Source organism: Nelusetta ayraudi, unplaced genomic scaffold (assembly GCF_046127955.1).
Source record: "Nelusetta ayraudi isolate G7.1 ecotype Tasmania unplaced genomic scaffold, CSIRO-AGI_Nayr_v1 ptg000130l, whole genome shotgun sequence".
In the NCBI taxonomy this organism is placed as follows: domain Eukaryota; kingdom Metazoa; phylum Chordata; class Actinopteri; order Tetraodontiformes; family Monacanthidae; genus Nelusetta; species Nelusetta ayraudi.
In genome coordinates this window covers 891,721-914,000 of record NW_027466180.1, presented here as the reverse complement: position 1 = coordinate 914,000, position 22,280 = coordinate 891,721, and the positions used below count along the sequence as shown (strand labels likewise).

Here is a 22,280-nt window from a genome sequence, read left to right as displayed (position 1 = left end):
CGTCCTGATGCGTCCTGATGCATCATGCTAGTTACAGAGGCATGATGGGAAGTGCTACATGCTCTGTGGGCAGCATAATGCGTAAGCCAAAAAACTTCTTGGACGAAACTTTAGCAGCCTGTCGTGTGTGTCTAAATGCAGATCACGTGCCTGGAACTGGGTCAGGGTCAGGGCCGCAGGCTTCGCAGACGTGTGTGTTGGAACCGAATCCAGGAGGTGGCGCTCTGCTGGTGGGACCTGGACGAGTCGGCCGAGGAGGCGTGGCCCTGGAGCCCCGCCCACTCACAGAGGAACAACCTGGTCCTGCTGAGCTGCTCCCCCACTGAGGGCCTCAAGGTGGGTGTTTATCTCGAAAATAACTCTTAAAACACTGAAAAAAATGGATGAAATACAGCAATTTTATGACTTACTGGCTATTAATTCTATTTCTTCAAGTTCAGTGGGGCGGATTAAAAAGCTTAAAGGGCTGCATATGGGCCCCGGTCCGTAGTTTGCCCAAGCCTGGTCTAAATTCTTTACTTTGAGTGAAGAAAATGTGGGACGCAAACAAACGTCCATGCTCTGGCTTGCCTGGGCTGGACTAGGGGTGACTGGGTCCCGTGGCTGCGGCATTGAAGCTGCTGGGTTCTGTTCCAACTGGAGGGGCGACATTGGATGTTGGTTCTATACCCTGAGAGGGATGGAGTCGAGAAAAGAAGAAATGACATTCAGTGGTGAAAGGCAAAGGATGCTTTATTTATTTTTTTGTGGACACACGCGCAGTGACCTGGACGCTGTCCTTTACTTACACCAGTGGTTCTCAAACTTTCTCTGTCACGTCCCACCTTGGAGGAAGAAAATTTGGGGCTTGAAGCCCCAAATTTGACGTGGCTGTGTCTTGAGGGATCCCAATGAACCTGCAAGTGGTCCCATGTCTCGAGGAGAAAGTTGACTTTTGACCCCATAGACTTGCATGGCATTAGGGTTAGCGATAAGGCTGGAATTAGGGTTAGGGTTACTGCTGGAATTAGGGTTAGGGTTTCGGGGTTCCTCATGGGCTAGAAGCCCCAAATTTGGCGTGGCTGTGTCTTGAAGGATCCCGATGAACCTGCAAGTGGCCCCATGTCTCTAGGACAAAGTTGACTTTTGACCCCATAGACTTGCATGGCATTATACACACACACACACACACACACACACACACACACACACACTCAAGGTGTGAGGAGGTAGTGGAGCTCTGGAGGACGGTGTTGTGCGTTACAGTCACATTAGGAAGTGGCACCTCCACACAACGCCTTAGACCAACAACACCCTCTCAGCCTCTGCTCCCCACCACACACACACACATACACACACACTGACACAAGCTGTGTTTGCATGACAGTTTTTCACAAAATAAAAGCGATATTTCTAAAATTAGGAGGTGGGTTTGGGGGTTCTTGAATATTGAAATAAGCAAAGCAGATGTTTGCCGTTGTTTTTTCCCGCCTCTTGTTTTTTTTTGTTTTTTTTTTCCTTTGGAAAGCTCTCCTAATACTTATCACACTGCCTCACCTAGTTTATTCTCTCCCTGTGCCCCCCCTCTCCTTCCTTATCCCCATACCCCCCTTACCTCCCTCCTACCACACCCCCACCGCAGCCTGTCCTCCCCTCTGCCTCCTTCTCCACCTCCCTCCCTCCTTCCTTCCTTCCTTCCTCCACGCTTCCACCGACATTAAAGTCTCTTGGCGCTGGTTGTGCGGCGCTGCGCTCTAATGGAAGCGTTTGTTGTCATTTTTCAGATGCGCGGTGTGAAATTAAGCGAACAGTTTATGTAAAGAGCCGTGGCGGGAATCAAACGGCGGGCCTCACATCGGGAGACGCCAGCGACTTCAATCACTTCAAGCTCATATATATGTTCCTTTTGTTCACTTCGCTATCTGCCTCGCTAAGCCAATTTTCTAGCCAGTCTCTCGGCATTTTAAAAAAGTCTGATTTTTTTCCCTCCCCTATGTGGTCTTAATTCTTGTGCCCCCCTTACCACCCCCAACAACTCCACCCCCGCCCCCCCACCCCCCATCATGCTGATAAGTGGAGACACGGCATGGGAAGGGGGGAGAAAAACACATACATAGTTGGAATTTTATTTTTTTTATGCAGCCAGTTAACATTTTTAATTATTCGTGCTTCATGCCTCCCCTCCCCCTTCCAACAGACAAACACACACACACACACACACACACACACAAACGTTTGTGGAATTTAATAATCCTAATCAAAACAAAACACCAGATAAATAAATGTTTTCTTGCTTATTTTTCGTCATAGGTGTATTTTTGTTGTGTGGATTTGCAGGCGCGTGATGATTATTCTGTTTTCTGTCACCAAAATACTTCCCCCGTTGGTCTTTGATCGGCTTTTGTGCGATTGTTGTTGTCTTTAAAGGCAAAATTGTCTTTCCTGCCAATGTTTTTTTTTTTTAACCACACTAACACGGTCCGCAGTCTGTCGCTGAACGCCTCGGAATTGGGAAAATTCCATCATTTGAACGCATGTTCTTGCTCAACTTTTCACATTATGTGTGCCCTTTGTGATGTCATCAAGGACACTGATAGCGCTGCCAAGCAACACCTCGAGCCAGGCATTGGACAAACGTGTAGAAGGTCCAGCAAATCATCGGCTTAAGCAGTAACTGAAAGACGTTTTTAGCAGGTGGCTGTAAACAAAGGGCTACGTTTGCTGTTCTGGAGACATGCAGTTATATATATATATCATCTTGGAACGCTTTCCTCCAGAATTCAAGATTAAGACTAATAATATAGGACCTTTGAATCATTATTGGCTTCAGCTCTGCCTTACAAGACCATTACTGACATACTCTGGCCAGATTAATTGCTAGATATTTTCAGCTTGACCTCTTCTCTGTAAAGTGCATAAAAAGCTAAAGAGCTATTTTAAACATCTCGTTGTTGCTCCGAAAAAACAGGCAACGAACTCAGTAAATTGTGCAGGCGGTAGGAGGAAGGCTCCTTGCTCTGTAGCAGCAGATCATTCACACGGTGGAAAAGGAGCGAGGGTGGAATCCAAAGAGCAGAATTACCAGCAAGCTCGGCTGCTTTCAACGAAAAAAAACAAAACGATCAAAAAAAAAAAAAAAAACGGGAAACAGTGGCGCTCCGGGTTCAGCTCCGGTGAACAACCATCCCGACGTGCCACCTTCGTGTTGGGCGGCACCAATCACCACAGTTTAGCTGTGTGTAATATTTTCTACTGGTAATCCTGCTGTATTTGTTCTCTTCTTGAAGTCGGCACCTTAAAAACTGGCCCTAATTCACCTATAGCTAAAACTTCCCAGCACCGCCCCCATTCTCCCCCCAATCCCCCTCCGACTTCCTTCATCCCTGGACTCTCCTCAGAGTCCTTCCCCGCCGCCCTCTCTCTCTCCCTCTCTCTTTCTCTCTCTCTCCCTCCCTCCTCGCTGTGGCCGTCTCTGCCCGTCTTTCTCTGCTCCGTGAGCTGGAAAATTGGCTTCAAAAGGCCACTGCTGTGAACAAGGGCCAGCCACACAGTTGGGCCCGTCCGCTTTATCTTTCGCACCATGGAGGGGAGGAAAAAAAAAGGTGCTGGCGAGGGAAAGAGACAAGAAGAATGGAGAAGAATAGTTTTGACCAGTCACTGAAACCAATAAGCAGGAGAAAGCTACTTACTGGAGGCCTCTGTCTCCCTGTCACTCGCCCACTCTCTCTCTCTCACTCTCTCTCTCTCTCACTTTGCATCTTTCTCTCTTGTCTCCACCCCCCCGTGCCACTCCGCCCCCACCCCCACCCCGGCCCCCCTGCTCCTTCCCGACTTTCTTCCTCTCTCCACTTACTTCCATTTCCTCTCCTTCACATCATCTTTTGTGCGTGTTTCCGCCCGTCTCGCTCTTCTACTCAGCTGACCTGCTGCCTCTCCCCACCTTCCCACCTCACCGTCTGTGTCATTCCTCCCCGAGCTGGTTGCTGCCACAATCTAAAATTTCAGTTCATTTACAGGTCAGGCTGCTCAGAACGGTATTTTTCAGCCAGAAGCTCCGACAAGTCGCAAACAATGTCTGAGATTAGCGCCCCCGCTGCTTCAGCGGCAGAACTGAATGGCGTTTTTAACATCACAAGAACTAGATGACAACGGCCGCATAAAGTCGTTTGTTCATGTTTTGGACCTTTCCCATTTAGCTCAGCTGAGTAAAGCTAAGCTAAGCTAAGCTAAAAAAAAAAAGAAAAAAAAAGGAGCACAAATTAGTTTCAAAACTCTGATTTGCTGGCTCCCCCGCTTGTCCAAGCAGGCCGTAGCCGTGCGTATAAAACCCTTTCCTGCTGTAGGAGCAACCCCTTGCCTCGGAGGGTCACCTATCGGGGGGAGGCAGAGCTGAATCAGCCGCACGCCGTCCCAGACGGCGGCGAACGCGCTAGCACAGCGGGCAGCCGGCAGCGAGCGCGGGCACAGGATGAAAAGCCGAGAGGATGAGAGGTCTTGTGATTCCTGTGACAGCATTCTGGTGTTGGTGGTGGGCAGGGGGGGGGAGTGAAAGGGGGGAGGAGGGGTGAGGAGGGGTGCGGACTCCAACAACAACAAACGGCGGTGTGTGTTTGTGCGGCTGTGTCACTTTGTCCCGGCAGAAACGCACCCATCCAGAGAACTGCCACCCCTCCACCCCCTCCCGAGGATGGCTTGAGACCCCTTTACCTCCCGCCTCAAATTAACACACACACACACACACACACACACACACACATGCAGCACCCACCCCCCAGGGAGCAGCAGGAGCTAGCTCTGGGGGGATTATGGAGGAGGAGGAGGAGAAAAAAAAAAGCTTTCAGGAGGAGCGTCATCTGCTTCTCTCCTGCTGTAGAGCACGGGCAGGCAGAAAAAGGGAAGAAGAAGAAAAAAAAAACCCTCCTCCTCTCTTCCTCCTCCTCTAAGTCCCTTTTTGGCAGCGCCTGCCAAAAAAACTGGGCCGGCCGGCTTTGTGAAAGGAGAGAGGAACGACAGGCAGCAGATCCTCTTTCTGTCTGCACGGCGAAAAGAAACGGCCTCGTTTAGCCAAAGCTGCCGCGCTCGACACTGGGGCTCTGATGGAGGCTCTGCTGGGGGGGGGGGCTCTGTTGGGGGGATGGTGGCTCTGCTGGAGGGGTGGAGGCTCTGCTGGGGTGACAGAGGTTCTGCTCAGGTGATGGAGGCCCTGCTGGGGGGGGGTGGAGGAGGCTCTGACAGTGGCCCTGCTGGGGTGATGGAGGCTCTACTTGGGTGACGGACGTTCTGCTGTAGGGGTGGAGGCCCTGCTGGGGTAGAGGACGCACTGCTGGGGCGGAGGAGGCTCTGCTGGAGTGGTGGAGGCTCTGATGGGGTGGAGGAGGCTCTGCAAAGTCAGCTTGTTTGATTCAATACCGAGTGGCGGGCCACAAGGAACATGTTTTCAGAGCCAAGCCGCTGGCCACTTAAATCAGTTGGCGGGCTGCTGTTGGCCCATGGGCCATAGTTTGGACACCCCTGCTTTACGTCAATCAACAAAGACATGACTTGAGATGCTGCAGTGTGTAAGTTTGAGGCCTTTTGTCTGGCCACCACCTCTGCACTCCCACCACCACCTTCCTTACATTTCTGCGGAGGATAATCTCAATTCTTGGATTTGTCGGCGGGTCAGATTCAGTAATTCTGAGCTGCTGAACGTCGACTTGTCGTCCTCTTCATGTTGCGACGTCCCTGGTCGTTGGCGGAGCTGTTGGCGCCTCCGACAGGTAAACAGAGGGCGGGAGGTGGCGGGGGGAGGGTGTTTATCGGCGGGTGCCAAAGCCGTGGCGTGCGGAGGGAGAAGCCGCTGTTGACCTTGGAGTTTTAAATGGACCGTCTTATCGTGAGCCCTCCTGACTGACAGCCGCAGCCGCTCCGTCTCCTTCACCTCAGAGGCGTTCGGGGGCCAACTGCCACCGCTCACCTCTTTGTCTTTTCTCACACACGTCTTCCGCCTCTCCTGCCTTCCCCCTCTTTTTATTCATGTGGAAACAGGTTTGCGGCAGCGGCATTTCATCTCTCACTGGGAAAGAAAAGCTAAAACCGAGAGGATTTGTCAAGGAACAAAAAATGGCAATTCAGAAACAAAATTATGAGATTGCTGGTCTGAAACAACATTTCTTTTCCTAATCTAATGCAACAAAGTACCAAAAGAAACACTAAACTTTAATTTTGCTCGATAATGGATGTTTTTTGAAACAAAATTTACAAATTTATTAATTCAAACGTTCATGATGAAGCTGGAGGTTTTGTTTGAATGGTATAATAAATGAAGTAGTTCTTTATTCATAAAGGTACAATTTTGACCTGATGGTGGCATTAACTAAACTAAAAACTAAAACTAAAAACAGGGTGTAGTTTGACACTTCTTGTGGTCCTTCCTCCTCCTGGGAGATGACCTCCCTCTCACCTGCGTGTCGTCCTCCTCTCCCAGGTGCTGGGTTCGGTGCGGACCGAGGGCAGCCCACTGGACTGCTGCTTCAGCCTCCTGCAGCCCCAGCAGCTGCTGACGGTGGAGTCGACCCCCCCGGGCTGCAGGGTCTCAGGGTCCTGGGCCGCCACCGCCTGTGTCTACGACTGCGGCCGAGATCGTCTGCGGCGCCTGTCAGTGACCCGCGTCCCGCTGCCGTCCCGCCCCGTCTGCTGCTCGTGGCACCCGGGCCAGGCGGCGCTGTTGCTGGGCCTGAGCGACTCCTCGCTGGTCCTCCATGACCAGCGCCGGGGGGTCTCACTGCTGGCGCCCTGCCCCGTCACCCCCGCTCGGCTGGCCTGGCACCCCGCCGGGGCGCTGCTGGCGGTGGTGGGCGGCGGCGACCAGCTGATGTGCTTCGACGTGGGCCTGGCACCCGTTGGCGTAGCGCTTCTAGCAGAGGAGGAGGAGAAGGAGGCCTCGGCCAGCACGCTGAGGCTGTCCCAGCACGTGCGCTGCGGCGGTGGACTGGAGTCCCTGTGCTGGGCCAGCGACCTGGAGGGAGGCGGCGGCGCCACCCAGGGGACCGACACACTGCTGTTGGCCTTCCATGGAGGACCAATGGGGGCGCTGAAATTCAAACTCGGTGGGTTTAACAAACGCTTTAATCAATCAATCAATCAATCAATCAATCAATCAATCAATCAAATTTTCTTTGTGCAGCGCTAAATCACAGCCTAATGGCGTCTTAGTGAGTTGCATGGTGAACAAACAAATACATACAAAGCTCTCATAGTATAGATATAGATGTACACTACCAGTCAGAAGTTTGAACACACCTGTTTCTTCTTTATCTTTACTACTTTCTACACTGTAGAAACATACTTACAATACAAAACAATACATACATACAAGACTTCAAATACATGACCAAGATATGTGGATTAATGTGGCAAAATAACAAAAAAGTTCAATACCTAAACATGTTATGTTATATATATTTCATTTGAAGGGTGGCTATTCTAGATCATCTAATATATAAAACTTGTTTGAGTTATTTCACACTTTATTCTTTTAAACATATTCCATATGTGTTCATGCATAGTTTTGATGCCTTGAGTGACAATATACAATGTAAATAGTCCTGAAAATGAAAGAAAAGCCATTAAATCAGAAGTACGTGTCCAAACTTTTGACTTGTAGTCTATAAAAATACTTCCAAAGGATTTCATGACATCATCGCCGACTGGTCCGCCCAATGAGCTTCGAGGTGTTTTCTTGAATGACCGTGCTCTTTCCAGATGTTGACTGAATGCAGGTTGAATCCAGATGATTCTGGTGGAATTGTTCCATGTGCGACTTCATTCAAATCCCCCCTCTTTTGAATTTACACGTCCCCGCTTGAGGGACACAGTTACTTTTTTTTCTTCTTCAAAGCACCACAGGTTGAATATGTAAAGGTGATGTTACCCCCCCCACATCCCCTTGCCTACCCCCCCTGTTCCCGGGGGTCCGACGCCGTGTCTGAACCCTGCTGTGTAAATACTCGCCGAGCTCTCCCGCTGCCGCCGAGCAAAGTTAATTTGTTGACGGGCGGGAAGGTGAGCAGGAGTCACGCTCTCAGAGGTCATTCAATAATCGCCCCGGGGGCAAGAGCCCCCCCACCACCACCTCCCCCCAGGTGCATTCTGGGATGCATTTTTCCGATAAATCGTTTACAGTGGCTACGCAGTCCCTCGGGGCCCCCAGATAAAGTTTGCCAATCAAATGTTTTTTTTTTTTTTTTTCTAAAGCAGCCGATCACACAAACACAGACAGACACACACACACACACACACACACACACACACAGGTGCGGCCTCGACACACATAGACACACACTTCCACTCACACGGCGTCTTTAATTGTGACTTTGGAGGGAGGAAGGATGCGACAGTCGCTGCTCAAGTTTGAAAGCAGGAGTGTGGGGGTGGATGGAGGGAGGGAGGAGTGTGTGTGTGTGTGTGTGTGTGTGTGTGTGTGTGTGTGTGTGAGCAGCGAGAAGGGGGGAGTGTGTCTTCCAACAATAGCTGCTCCTCCTCTGATCGTCTGCCAAGGTTTTGATGAAGAAAGTCACTGCGCGTCTTTTCTCCATGATAATTCCCCCCCGCCCCCCAACACCCCACCCCCCAACACCCCACCTCCCTCCGCAGCCCCCCCGTTTACATATTCGCTCATGTGCGTGTTGCAAATTCTTCTATTCCTGTGCTTCTGCGCACACACACACACACACACACACACACACACACACACACACACACACACATTCTACTCACTGGCTTGTTTGCTCCGTCTCCATATTGACTTGTTTCATAAGGCGGCAGCAAGCAGCAGCAACATGACAGGAGGGAGAGTCGGGAGGCGGTGAGGAAGAAAGACTTGGCTCAGCTCCAAGCTCCCTTTTTTTTTCTTCTCCTTCTTCTTCTTCTTCTTCTTCTTCCATAGGAGGCAGCCCTCCTGGTTCACCCCCTCCGCCCCCACACTCCCCTCGCTCGCAGCCAGTTATCTCATCTGGGCACACGTTGGCCTCGGCTGGGCCTGCTGCACCGGCGCAGGCTGCACGGGGGCCACAGCAGGGCCGCACAGGGGGAACGCGTTTTTTTTTTTTTTTTTTCTCAGCCCAGTTGGGATCCCAAGGAAATGCAGCGAATATCTAAAGGAGAGTCGCAGGGACTGATTGTGAGGCGGCTGTCGAATGAATAATAATTTATCTCACGTGTTGTTAAACCAAGGGGGCGGGGAAAACAGCCAGCAGGCACCGCTGGACGGCAGCTGCTTTGAGTTCAGTACTAAAAACGTTCATTTTGTCTTTATTGATAGATTTATTCTTATTTTCTTTTGTTCAGATGAATAAAGATGTAAAGATGTTACCTGCTTAATTGAGTTCAGTTCCTGGTATTGACAAAACATTGACCTTCTGGAGGTACGTTTTTCCCCATTCCTGCCTTATTTTAATGTTCATTTAGCTTGATTATCTTTACGGCTCAGCAGTTTTTTCTTCAGATTGATCAGCATTTTGTCTCAGTTCAGACGTGGCGGCTCCTTTTCACTGGATTCAACGGTTCCTTGGTCGTAGTCAGAGAGCAGCAGACAGAGATCACTGCCGCTTTTCAAAGAGGTGATTTCTCTGATTAGAATCAATGTGGGGAAGGAAAAAAAAAACTAACCGTCGCTTAACATGCAGAATAGATTTCAGGGCAGAGTTAACACTCATCTCTCTCTCTCAGTGTATCTCACTGTCACACATACACACACACTCACTCTCTCACACACGCACACAGGTCGGCAGACATTTGAATAAAATCCATGTTCCAACTGTGTACACCCCCAGGGATTAAACAGGCTTTTCAGCTAATTGATTGAGAAGTCAATGTGCGTCTGGACAATCTACTGCTGCCCAGACGTTAGACAGATCCATTGCACACTAACTTAGCTTAATCAAGTGCTGCTGGTGTTCTGCAGGGTCAAGCAAGGATTCTGTGTGTGTATGTGTGTGTGTCAAATTAGTGTGAGAGTGTATTTTACTTAGTTGCTCTGCTAAAGAACTGTTATAGTAGTATGAAATGAATTCTATCTCTTTCACCCATACATTAAACACATCAGGTTCTTCATAAATGTGCACTAATATCCATCCATCCATCCATCCATCCATTTTCAAGACCTTCTTCCTACTGCACTCAGGATCTCGGGGGTCTGCTGAAGCCTCTCCCAGCTGTCATAGGGGGAAGGCAGGGTGACACCCCGGACCAGTGGCCATCACCGAGCCACATAGAAACAAACAACCATTGGCACTCACACACACACACACCTATGGTCAATGAAGACTTTGCACATGCAAACTCCACACAGAAAGGTCCCAGGCCGGGAATCGAACCCACAACCTTCTTGCACTGCCCTGCCCCTGCACTGATATCATAGGACTTAATCATTTCCTTTGTGTGTCAGGGGCGCTGAGCGTCGGCGTCGGCGGCCACATGGGACCCGGGCAGCTGCTGCAGCAGCGGCTCCGCTGCAGTCAGGTTAGAGAGGCGCTGTGCATCCTGGAGGCCATGGACTGGAGCATCATGGGAGATGAGTGCCTCCGGGCGCTCGGCTCGGTGGCCAATCACCTGTTGAGACTGGAGCTGAGCGCGGAGAGAGAGGGTGAGCGAGAGTCGGCAGAAACTTGAGGCAGTGCAGGTCTCCAGGTGATGGCCGCCTGCAGTTCACACGGTGTGTTTCCCCCGTCGCAGCCCAGCTGGAAGCAGCCCTGGGTGTGTTCTACGCTCCGCCTCTCCCCCACTCTGACGACGTCCTGCAGGAGTACAGGGAGCCAATCAGCAAGTATGCACGCCGCTTCTTCCACCACCTCCTCAGGTAACTCCTCCCACTCCGTGCTGCTGCTGCTCACCCTCACTTGGGGTCAAAGGTCAAACACTGTGACACTGTCATCTCCAGTACTCCATCCATTCAAACAACACAGGAGTGGCTCAATTGAAGCTCAGTTTAAAAAAATAATTATTATATATTATTACATATATTTCTTTTGTTATTTAAATGATTATTGATTTTCAAGGAACATAGAAAATCAAATAAATGTATACATCCATGGCATATCATAAATAAAGAAAATATAAAAAGTAAAGTTTATACTGCACAAACAAACATAAGAGTCCAAAAACTAAGAAATCTGGTACAAAAATAAATAAGGTGTTGCATTCAGTTTCTGGTTTACCTTGTATAGTTTCAAAAAAGTTCCCAATATAATAACATTAGAAATCCCTATTTTATTCATTCTTAGAAATACATTCCAAGAAGTAAAAAAGCCCTGTCAGAAACAGACATGCAGTGTGAGCAACGTTGAATAGGTCTCAGTGCAGTTGACTGGAGCTATTTCAAATGAATAAATGAATAAATAATAATAATAATAATAATAATAATAATAATAATAATAATAATAATAATAATAATAATAAATAAATAAATAAAAAGTCTTTTAAATTTCCCTGCTGGCGCTCTGACACAGCTTTGAGTCATTCACGAGGCTCCTGCACCTGTTTACACTTTTGTTTCATTCTCCCTTCTGCCATGAGAGCCTTTTGAAACCGCTGAACGACTGAAATAGACCCTGTTGTTCCCACACACTGCTGCCTCGTCGCTCTCCATCCTGCAATTACCTCACCCCTCATCCCCCTCCCCCCACCAGCACCACCTCCCTCTGTTCCTCTGTACGTTTGGCATCCCTCCTCCTCGCCGCTCTTATCACCTACCTGCATTCTTTTTCTCTCAATCAACATCAAATAAAGGAGGCTCCCCTCCACCCTCCCTCTCTCTCTCTCTCTCTCTCTCTCTCTCTCTCTCTCTCTCTCTCTCTCTCTCTCACTCTCTCTCTCTCCCTCTCTCTCTCTCTCTCTCTCTCTCACTCTGCCTGTGTTTGTTTGTTTCATGTTGGCTCCAGTCGGGGAAAGTTGAGGTGTCTTGTAGCGGGGAGATACTGCGCTCTCTCCCCGGCTTTAGTTCTCGATAATGGGAAGAGGACCTGCTACTCTCACTTCAATTATTGACAGTTTTGTGTGCAGTCTCGTGTGTGTATATAGATGCGCGTGTGTGTGAGACTGCGGGTAGAGGGAGTTGTACATCTGCGTGCAGACGGAGCCACGTCTCACCTTTGCATGCAGTGGTTTTCACTCGCGGTTCAGGTCGATGATTTATTTTGTCTTCTGTCCATCGGCGGAGCTTCCTGTTAACACCTTTTGCTTTCCCGGCAGACACGAGCGCTTTGAGAAGGCCTTCCTGCTCGCCCTGGACCTGCAAGCCAGAGATTTGTTCATGGTGAGTGCGTTGGAATCCAGTGCCATTTCAAAGTGTGTGCCCAGAATTTAGCAGGAGGCAGTAAACATAGGGCTAAATAAACGGCTCTCCTGGAGCTCTGTCACTGAATCCTGCAAGGCTGCTCCATCAGAGTCCGGGAACAGTACAATATTCTGTATATGCAACGATGTCGACAGACTTTTTCAGGGATTTCTTCTCAAGAAGCCTTCAGTTAGTACCTTTAAACAGCATTGATTTTTTTAAAAATAGATATTAATCCTTCTATCTGATGCTGACGGTCATTGAACAATTTTTATCAACAGTTTGATAACAAACTAAAGTTTTAGAATTTACTCAAATGTAAATCTTACATTTCCTGCAAATGTGTGCATGTGTGTGTGTGTGTGTGTGAGAGCGTGCGTGTGTGTCAGAAGGCAGGTGTGATCTCAGTCTGGGCCCCTATCTTTTCACAGCCTCCGTGGCCCCTCTGCTCTCCCCTCATCTTCCCTCTAACTCGGCCTTTCTTCCACTCACGCTGAAATGCTCCTCCATGTGTTTGACCCCCTTTTTCATTGGGAGGGGTGAGGTTGGGGTTGAGGGGGGCAGGGGCCCTTTGCTCCATGCTTCACCAACACCCTAAACATTAATACAGTCACACACACACGCACACATGCACGCACGCACACACACTCTTCTCTCGCTCCCTCAATCACACCGATAGCACTGGTTCCAATTACCTCCCCACTAAGTAGTGCTGCTGGGAAGCCGAATTGAAAAGGTGGAGTCAAGCCTGTGGACCTTGAAAGAGCGCAGGGTGAGGGTGGGGGAGGAGTAGGGGGTGAGGGGGTCGGGAAAAGGAGGGGGTTAGCGGTGTAAATGGAAAGCTATATGAAAAAAAGAGAGAGTGAAGAAGGAAAAAAGCCATTGGCCTCTCCCTCCCTCTCTCTCTCTCTCTCTCCCTCTCTCTCTCTCTCTCTCTCTGGATGTGTGGAGAGATGAAGATGAGCAACTTGCGACGGAGGAGGCAGATTGTAAATCCTGTATTTATTCAGGTTTGAACCTGGTCGAGCCGGGAGGAATCCAAACACAGCAGGACAATGGAGCCCAGACAGCAGCAGCAGCAGCCGCTCTGAGCTGTCAGGACTGACTGACACCACCGGCCACTAGGCTGCGCTGGCCTCTGCTCGTCCACTAAACTTTTCAATTAATCAATCAATCAAATTTTATTTGTACAGCACCGCACAACAGTGCCCAAGGTGCTTTCCAGAGTAAAACATAATAAAAGCAATACTAGTAAAACATAGTTTAAACACAACATTACAGCAAATGCGCAACTATAAAACAAGAATAAAATGCAAAATTTGTGAACCATAATTAAAACACAAATGTAAAACCAACAAGCAGCAGTTCAGTCAGTGGCTATGTATGAAATGCCAGCCTGGATAAATGAGTTTTTAGCTGAGCCTTAAAAGCTGTGATTGTAGTCACAGCTTGTAACTGAGCTGGACGAGAGTTCCACCAAGGAGGTGTGATCAGAGGAGTGCAGAGTCCTGACTGGACGGTGAACAGTGATCAGTTTGCTGAGGAGGTCTTGCACGAGGCCCACTGTGATGTCACCAACGGAACTTGCTGATACATGACAGTTTAACCCCTCTACGACATGTGGAGAGTCCAACGGTGCTCCGGCCTGAAACCAATGCGAAATGCGAAAGGCTGCTAAAATGATCTCCAAAAATGAAATGAAAAGAGAATAATCTGGGATCTTTTGCATCATTGTCTGACAAGCACAACAGAAAAGAGGTGCAAGAGGGGGCGAAAAAACCCAACAAGCTTTTCACTCAAACTTTTCATGCATCAGTGACCAAGAGAGCAGCGGCTCGTCACCTGAATAGAGCCACATGACAAAAAACAAAAGCAGAGTTGGAAAAAAAAGAAGTGGTGGTGGGGGTGGGGAGGGAATTGACATTTGACCCCTGGCTCCGTCCTCTCGCCTCTAATTAGGTTGTGTTGTTGCTTTAACCTGCTGCTCAGCTGATTGAGTGGAGGTGGATGGGGTTAATGAGGGCGACCTCCACCTCGGCTCGGCTCCGTCCACCGCTCCCAGTCCACCACCACGACTCAATCACACACCATCGACCTGATAACGTAGACACACTCAGACGCACTCACACACATGCGCACACACACACACACACACACACACACACACACACACACACGCAGACTTACACGCGTACTGATAACAAGCCCTCGCCTCTCGCCGAGCACCCAGCATGATACACCCCCCTTGCTATCTTTGGACCCGCCACCCATTCAAGTAGCCCATTGTTTCCCCGCCGACAATAGAGGCTCTCCGGCCTTTTATTGCTCTGGAAAAAGGAGCCTTTTGTTAAAATGAAACTCTTAATGTCGGCCTAAATTGAATGGGAGGAGGAACCGGTGGGCAAGCTGGGGCTGTTTCTGATGGCAGAGGTAGAAGTTGTGTTGGTGTGTGCGTGCATGTGTGTGGAGCCAATGGGAGAGGATTGCAGGTTTTTTTGTGTTTTTTTTTCAAATACCACTGCTGTGGATCCCTAATTAGCCTTTGATAATGAGTTGATAAAGCAACCAATTAGGTCACTTGTCAGCCGAATCAAGTTGATGACAATTTTTTTCCTCCTCTTCCTCCTGCTCCTCCTCTTGCTCCTCCCAGGTCTCGGGCTCTTGATGTGTCGCGTTAATTAAATCAAATAATTTGTGTGATAGGCCAATCTGACACCGGCTCTTTTGTTCCCCCAATGAGGGGGCCTTGTACTGTTTCTTGTTGCGATACGCCGGCGGTAAGGCAAGATGCCCCCCTCATACCCCACCTCCCACCACCAGCACCACACTCCTCTATCTGCCTCCCCTATCTGAGGCCTGGGTGGCGCGGGAGTGAGGGAGGCAGCAGGCATCGCTCGTCCCGAGCAATAAGCTCATTGTTGTTGCTCAGATGAGTAATTAGCACCATTAAAACGTTAAGTCCTCAGCTCACATCTGATAGGAGTGTTGGTGAACACAGGGCCTGTGGATAACAGGTGTGTGTGTGTGTGTGTGTGTGTGTGTCCAGGGATTATGTTAATTACTGAAATATGCTTTTCCATTTTTACGCTCACGCTCTCCTGTCGACATCGAGGTTCAATGGAAAAAAGGGTTAAGAGTGATCAAGCAAAAATCCAATCTTTTTTCCTTTAGATTCGAATGGAATAACACAAAACCTGTTTTCTGATTCTCGTTGTTTTTCCCTGATTTTTCAAAAGGGAAAAAAAAACAACGTATTCACAGATTTATTTATTTTTTTTTTTTTTCATTACGATTTGCTCAAATAAAAACGCAAAGACATAATCTGGACTTTGTGCATCTGTACACGCCTCGCCGTGGATCCATATGCCTGCGTGTCAGCCGTCGCCGTCCACAGACGCAGGCGCTCGTCTGGAAATGTGTCTATAAACGGCGGTTATTAACGTCGCCCGTTAACTCTAATCCCCGATTTATTTCCAGTCAGACCAAATATCAGTCGATAATGGGCTCTTTGGGTCCACTCACACACTCTCACACACACACGCACACGCACACACCGCTACCGCCTCCCTCCACGCTGCTCACTAAAACAGGCCTTTCTGTCGGGCGCTGCAACCCCTAAAGCTCTTATATAAATAAGATTAGTGTGGCGTTTGAGTGTCGGGGAATAAGAGGTGTAATATCTGATGGTTTTATATGCAGTATTATTGTTATCCCTGCTTAGTTGGGCTGATACTCCACTCTTCTCTCTCTCTCTCTCTCTCTCTCTCTCTCTCTCTCTTTCTCTCTATCTCTCACGCAGCTCTGCGTCTGCCTCTCTCTCCCCTCCTCACTTTTCGATTGTTCACTCGTTTATTCTCTCCCCCAGATTTAGGCGGCATTATGTGGCGCTAAGCTGGAATAAAGCGCCACCGCCGTCAGAATGTTCATATTGTTCCCTTTCTGTCAAACAAACCAACCCCCCCACCCCCCCACTCCCCGCCGCTCTCAAGCGAAAACCCCTTCGTGTCTCCCTCACCACCACCACCATCATCTTCGTCATCATCATCATCATCATCATCGACACTACCATCATCATCATCATCACACCATCATCTTCATTATCATTATAATCACCACAATCATTTTCATCATCATCACCATCATAACTGTCATCATCACCACCACCATCATCACCATCATCTTCATTATCATCACCACCACCATCATCACCATCATCTTCACACTATTATCATCACCATCGTCATCATCACCATCACATCATTGCAATGATCATCACCATCATCATTACCACCATCATCATCATCATCATCGTCGTCATCACTCTGCTGCTGCTGCCCTTCACTATTCCCTCTCTCCCATACACACACCCACTCTCGCACTAACTCACATACACACACCCACTCTCACACTCACTCCCATACACACACACACACTCTCACACCCCAGCCTCCCTCCAGCTCGGCTCCTCTCTCTCTTTCAATCTTTCCACCGCTCTGTTTGTTATCAATTAGGAAGCCTCACTCCAACCTAATTGAGGGGCCGCAGCGGCGGCGCTGGCATCGGCCCGAATTACCCTGTTCCCCTTCGTACTCCCCCCCCCCCCCCCCCATGCTCCTCCTCTTCCTCCTCGGCGCTCAGAGCCCATTTAAAGGTTCCTTTTGAGGCCATTTTGTTGTCGGCCATTTTCACATTTCCTGCCCGCTCCTTTGCCACAGAGGGCCGTCGCCGCACTATAATTACCCAATCTGTTCCCATTCATACTCTTCAATTTCAGCACACCACCTCCCACCTCCGCCCTCAGCCCCTTACCCCCCCTCCCCCCCCACCGCCCACTCCCCATCCCTCTCTACTCCCCCTCCTTTTTTGGAAACCAGTAAACCTCCCCACCACCACCACTCCCACCCCCCCATCCTTTTTTTGGCTCACGGGACACAAAAGGCGGGTTACAATATGGGAGGGGGCACTGGGGGGCGGGGTGGGGGTGGGGCCGGTGGGGTGGGGGTGCATTAGGACGGGGTGCGGCTCAGCTGGGGGCTGCCTGGAACCAGCTGAGAGGTTATCCACAGTGAGTCCCGCCACTGATGTCCTGTGATGTCGCTGAGGCGGAAGACTCCCCTTAACGCACCGTCCCCCTTTGATGGGCCCTCGGGCCCCTCGCAGCCCCTCAGCGGAGGGCCGGGAGGGGGTGGGAGTCACCTTCAAGTCAATTTCCAGTTCAGTGTTTTTTGTGTGTGTATGTTTTTGCTTTTTTGCTTTTTTAAAAAGAAATCCTTTTCAGATTGAATAGAATAGAACAGATTTACTTTATTGACTTTTAACTAAGCTGTTGCAGCACTAAAAACAATACAATACAAAAAGTGCTATGAATACTATGGAGTAATTACATTGATAACAAGAAAGATCAAAATCAATCGATATGCAACTTATTTATCAAACATTTCAATCAATCAAATTGATTTTGATATGTTGATATTTTTGTTGTTGTGTTGTTGCTGTTTGTGGCCCCCTCGCCTGGCAACAGGTTGAACCCTTTAGAACAGGGGTGTCAAACTCAAATACACAGTGGAGCCAAATCATAAAACTTGGTCATATTTATTGAAAAAATCTTCCTCCAGATATAACAGTGAAACTTTTTATATGGACCCAAACAAGTTTTGTTTCTTGGGTCAAATATGGATCAGCAAAGCTTAATACTATACAATGAATAACTTCATTACACACACATACAAAATCGAATTTCAAATAAAAAAAAAACTCAATATCAATATGAATCAGATTTTTTTTAAAAATGTATGCCCCTTTTTTATCTGCAGCCGTCTGATTTAAAATTTAATCTGATTTAAAATCTTTTTCCACTGATCATACATTTAAAATTTAAATAACAATAAACCAATGAAGATTTTTTATGTTTTCGTTTTTTTAAACATTGTTTTTTCAGCCGACAACTAAAGTGCTCATGTTGAGTCGTGACCACGGTCTTGAGAAGACACGGTTTAGCACAGTGACCTGTGGTTGTGGCGCCTGTGAGACTAACAAGAGAGGCCAGCGGCTGAGTCCACTGGCTGAGTCCAGCGTTCCAGCACTGGGCTCTGGGCTCTGGGCTCTGGGCTCTGGGCTCTGGGCAGCGATGTGCTCGGCTGGAGGAGATTTTTATTTTTTTTCCCCCATAAAGAGAGAAATACCGACGTTTGTGAAAGGTGAACAGTCACTCGCCTCCTCTCCCACTTTTGAAATGTGGCAGATAACATCCTCCCCTAGTTCAAAAAAGCGGAAGAGATGAGGGTGTGTGTGTGTGTGTGTGTGTGTGTGTGTGTGTGTGTGTGTGTGTGTGTGTGTGTGTGACAGAGAGAGAGAGAGCGAGAGAGAGAGAGAGAGCGGTTGATTTCAAAGTTTTTTGGAGGAACGCTGCTCTTTCTGATGTTTGCCTTCAAACAGATCCTCTTTTTTCCGTCATTTCATCTGTTTCTTCTTCTTCTTCTTCTTCTTCCACCCCCGCCCCCCCCCCCCCCGACACACACACACACACACACACACACACACACACACACACACACACACACACACACCTACAAAAAAAAAAAAACTATTGTCGTCGAGGTCTAGATTCATTTTAGATTAACGCTCATGTTTCTTTCTTTCTTGCATTACCTTCAAAGGACCTCCATTATGTTGCCGGCGATAAGGGCGAGGTGGTGTTGGCGGACGTGGCCAAGAGGAAAGCTAATGAAATCCAAGCCCGGGCCGTCGCAGCCAGCGGTAAGAAAATAATCAGAATGTCCGGCGACTAAAAAAAAACTCTCTCACACACACACACACAGACACACACACACACATACACACACACACACACACACACACACACACACATACACACACACACACACACACCAAACGTGACTCGTTATTTCTTGGCCACATCTGAAAACGTGAGACGGATCCGTGATGACCCAGCCCCTCCCCCACCCGCAGGCTCCTTCCCCCCGTGTTTAATAGCACAAATAAGAATCAAATCAGATGGTGTTTGACCAGGTAAATGTCATGTAAAATTGCGAGTGTGATAACATCTCGTGGTGTTGATGGAAAAAAGTGACGTCTTGAATCCGCTCCCCAAAAAAATTGCTGTTTGTAAAGTTAAAGAACTGGTCAAAGGGTTTCGCTTTGCTCGCCCGGCAGACGTTTGACTCTGTTGTTTCATCCCCCAAACGAGATTAGACCTGAAAATATGTCTTAGAAAAGTCTTTAATTTCAGAGCAATTAAACAGATTTCACCAAAGAGTTTTTTTTAAGTTTTTTCCAACAGGAAAGCCGGCGAAGGGCCTTTTTTTTTGTCATTATTTCAGGCTGCGGTGCTGCCCTTTGACTAACACTCCCCACAGCACATACCAGAGGGGATCAGGCCCAGTTCCTGATTACACACACAAACACACACACACACACACACACACACACACACACACACACACACACAATCCCTCACAGAGGCTTCAAGGGCCAATGGGTGAACAGAAAACATTCAAATTTGTGGGGAAACTAGATGAACATGTCTGATGAGTCCTTCATTGGTGCTTATAAGACACCAGAAGGCAGTGTGCTTGACAGTGTGTGTGTGTGTGTGTGTGTGTGTGTGTGTGTGTGTGTGTGTGTGTGTGTGTGTGTGTGTGTGCATGTATGCGCACACGCACGTGCGTGTGTGGAGAGAGAGAGGTATTTAACTCCGCCGTATAAGGTCACGGCCCGCAGGCTGAGTGTCTGCGTGTTTGTCTGTGAATGAAAATGAGCGTTTGTGTGACTATGAGGCCCGTTTGCATCCTGCTAGTTTTTTTCTTCTTCCTCCTCCTGCTCCTCCTCCTCCTCATCCACCTTCTCCTCCAACGCGATGCCTAACACGCACTCTCCTCCTCGTAAGCCTCTTAATTATGTCCTCGATGATTTGCCTCCATCACCTGCAGCCTGTCCTATCCTTGGACTGCGGCTGTGTGGAGGAGGGGGTGGAGGAGCAGGAGGAGGAGGAGGAGGAGAGGGGAGAGGCAGGGACAGGAAGGAGAGATAAAGAAAGGAGTGATGACAGCAGGGAAAGAAGAAATCGTTGGGCGGGGGGTAAAAAAATAAAGCGAAGATGAAAAGAATAGTACCAATTTTTTTTATTTCACCAGAGTAGAAAAAAATATATAATTACTTTTCCAACGCGTCCCTTAATTTGCGCCTTTCGCTGTTGAAACTCATTTTAAGCCAACAAAACAAAGAACAAAGAAAGGCAAAATATGATTAAAAAGAATAATCATAAAAACGTTAACGCAACTTTTTAACCAGTGGAGTTTAAAATAAAACCCAGACAAACAAAAAGGCAAAAACCAAAGGGTTTGTCATTGAAATTTGATGTTGAAATTTTGAACAATCATGAATTTTACAGCGAAAACAAAACTTCATACATTTGTGTCCCCCTGCCCCTGCCGTGCACATGCACGTCTGGAGAACCTTTTACGTTTGTGACGAGGCCCAACAGGCCGGTTCACACCAGAACAAACTAATTCCAGCCAAGGAAACGACTCTGGTGAGCATCTAACTCACACACACACACACACACACACACACACACACACACACACACACACACACACACACACACTCAAAAACACACAACCCTAAGCAAAGTCATGTACTCTTGACTCAGCTATGTTGCTTTTGTCACTCATTGTCTTTCGGATTAAGCGTTTGCAAAAGAACACATTAGAAAACACGGCTTCAACGGGCCAACGGCTCATAAACACACAAATGTCTATCCCATGTTTAAATAGAATTTGTACGGTCCTCTTTAATCTCGACAGTCGTCTCACACTCAATCAGATTTATTTAGAACGACTGCAACTCTGAACTGAGCAGATCCAACAATAAAACGATAATAAATATTTTTCCTCTGTAACTATCCTAGAAAGTTAGCTTAATTTCACTTTGCCCATTTTGCCAATAAAACGGTTGCCCTTTCACCCAAATATTCTCTTTAAATGCGTGATTTTACTGTATTTATTTTTATTTGTTAAGCTATGAGGTTACGAATGAGAGTTTTTTGCAAAGCTGGTTATCTTGCATTTGACTCTCTGTTTGCTCCCATGTTTATTTTTGGCATTTTCCAAACTGACGATGTCGTTGTTTATCGCCATTTCAATAGTCATGAAAGAAAACGAACAAAAAACAAACTTGGCTGGGAGGGTGGAGGAGTGAGTCAGTTATCACTGCAGGCTCTGCAGGCGCATTAGACTCCGAGGGTAAAAGCTGCCTTCTGCAAGACAAACACAATCTGCAGGTACATTTACACAACATCTGTTTAGGAGATGCGGCTCGTCTCGTCTGTTTGTTTGTCTCCATCCTTCCACTTTGACTTAAGCGCAGACTTAACCTGTTCCCACGCTGCTAAAACAGACACATCTTTTTTTCCTTCAGTTTGCAGCCGCAAAACTGTTTGCCCTCCGCCGCAGGTCCAGTCTGGGACTGCGCCGCCCTCCGAGGCACCTGTGTTTGTGTCAATATGTGTGCCTTTTTTACCTTTTGCGTGTGTGTGTTTGTGTGACACGCAGGCACAGCGGTTCCCCGTTTACGACTATTTGGAATATACAGTTAAACTGAAAATTTGGGAGAAAAAACACAGCGGGTTTGATCAAGAGAAGCGCATTTTCCCCCTGCAGCGGGCGGCCGACTCATACATCACACACCTCACGCACGCTTCACACACACCCTGCATAAACGGGCAGCTCTCAGAAGCGGAGTTGCTACTCCACCGCCTCAATCAAAACTGAAAAACTGACAGGCCGCCGTTCCATCGGCCGTCGTCCATGCCACCGAGTCGGACTGGGGTGATTTCGGATTTTCTGTAACTCACACGATCTATCTGGCCAATCAGAACGATTGTGGAGAACGTCACTTACAGACACGTTAGGACGCAGCCAATCAGAATGAGCTGAGACACAGCAGCCCGTACGACGTTGTGATGTCA

The 22,280-nt window shown here is 48.2% G+C and overlaps 1 protein-coding gene across 1 annotated transcript in view; it reads left to right on the top strand.

The window, feature by feature from the left end:
* wdpcp (WD repeat containing planar cell polarity effector) overlaps positions 1-22,280 on the top strand; it is a 64,021-nt gene that overhangs the window by 29,100 nt on the left and 12,641 nt on the right. The window contains exons 10-15 of the mRNA XM_076050878.1: positions 142-336; positions 6,446-7,071; positions 10,416-10,603; positions 10,693-10,816; positions 12,208-12,271; positions 18,949-19,048. Of these exons, the coding sequence (XP_075906993.1) occupies positions 142-336; positions 6,446-7,071; positions 10,416-10,603; positions 10,693-10,816; positions 12,208-12,271; positions 18,949-19,048 (1,297 nt within the window). The remainder of the gene's footprint in view (positions 1-141; positions 337-6,445; positions 7,072-10,415; positions 10,604-10,692; positions 10,817-12,207; positions 12,272-18,948; positions 19,049-22,280) is intronic.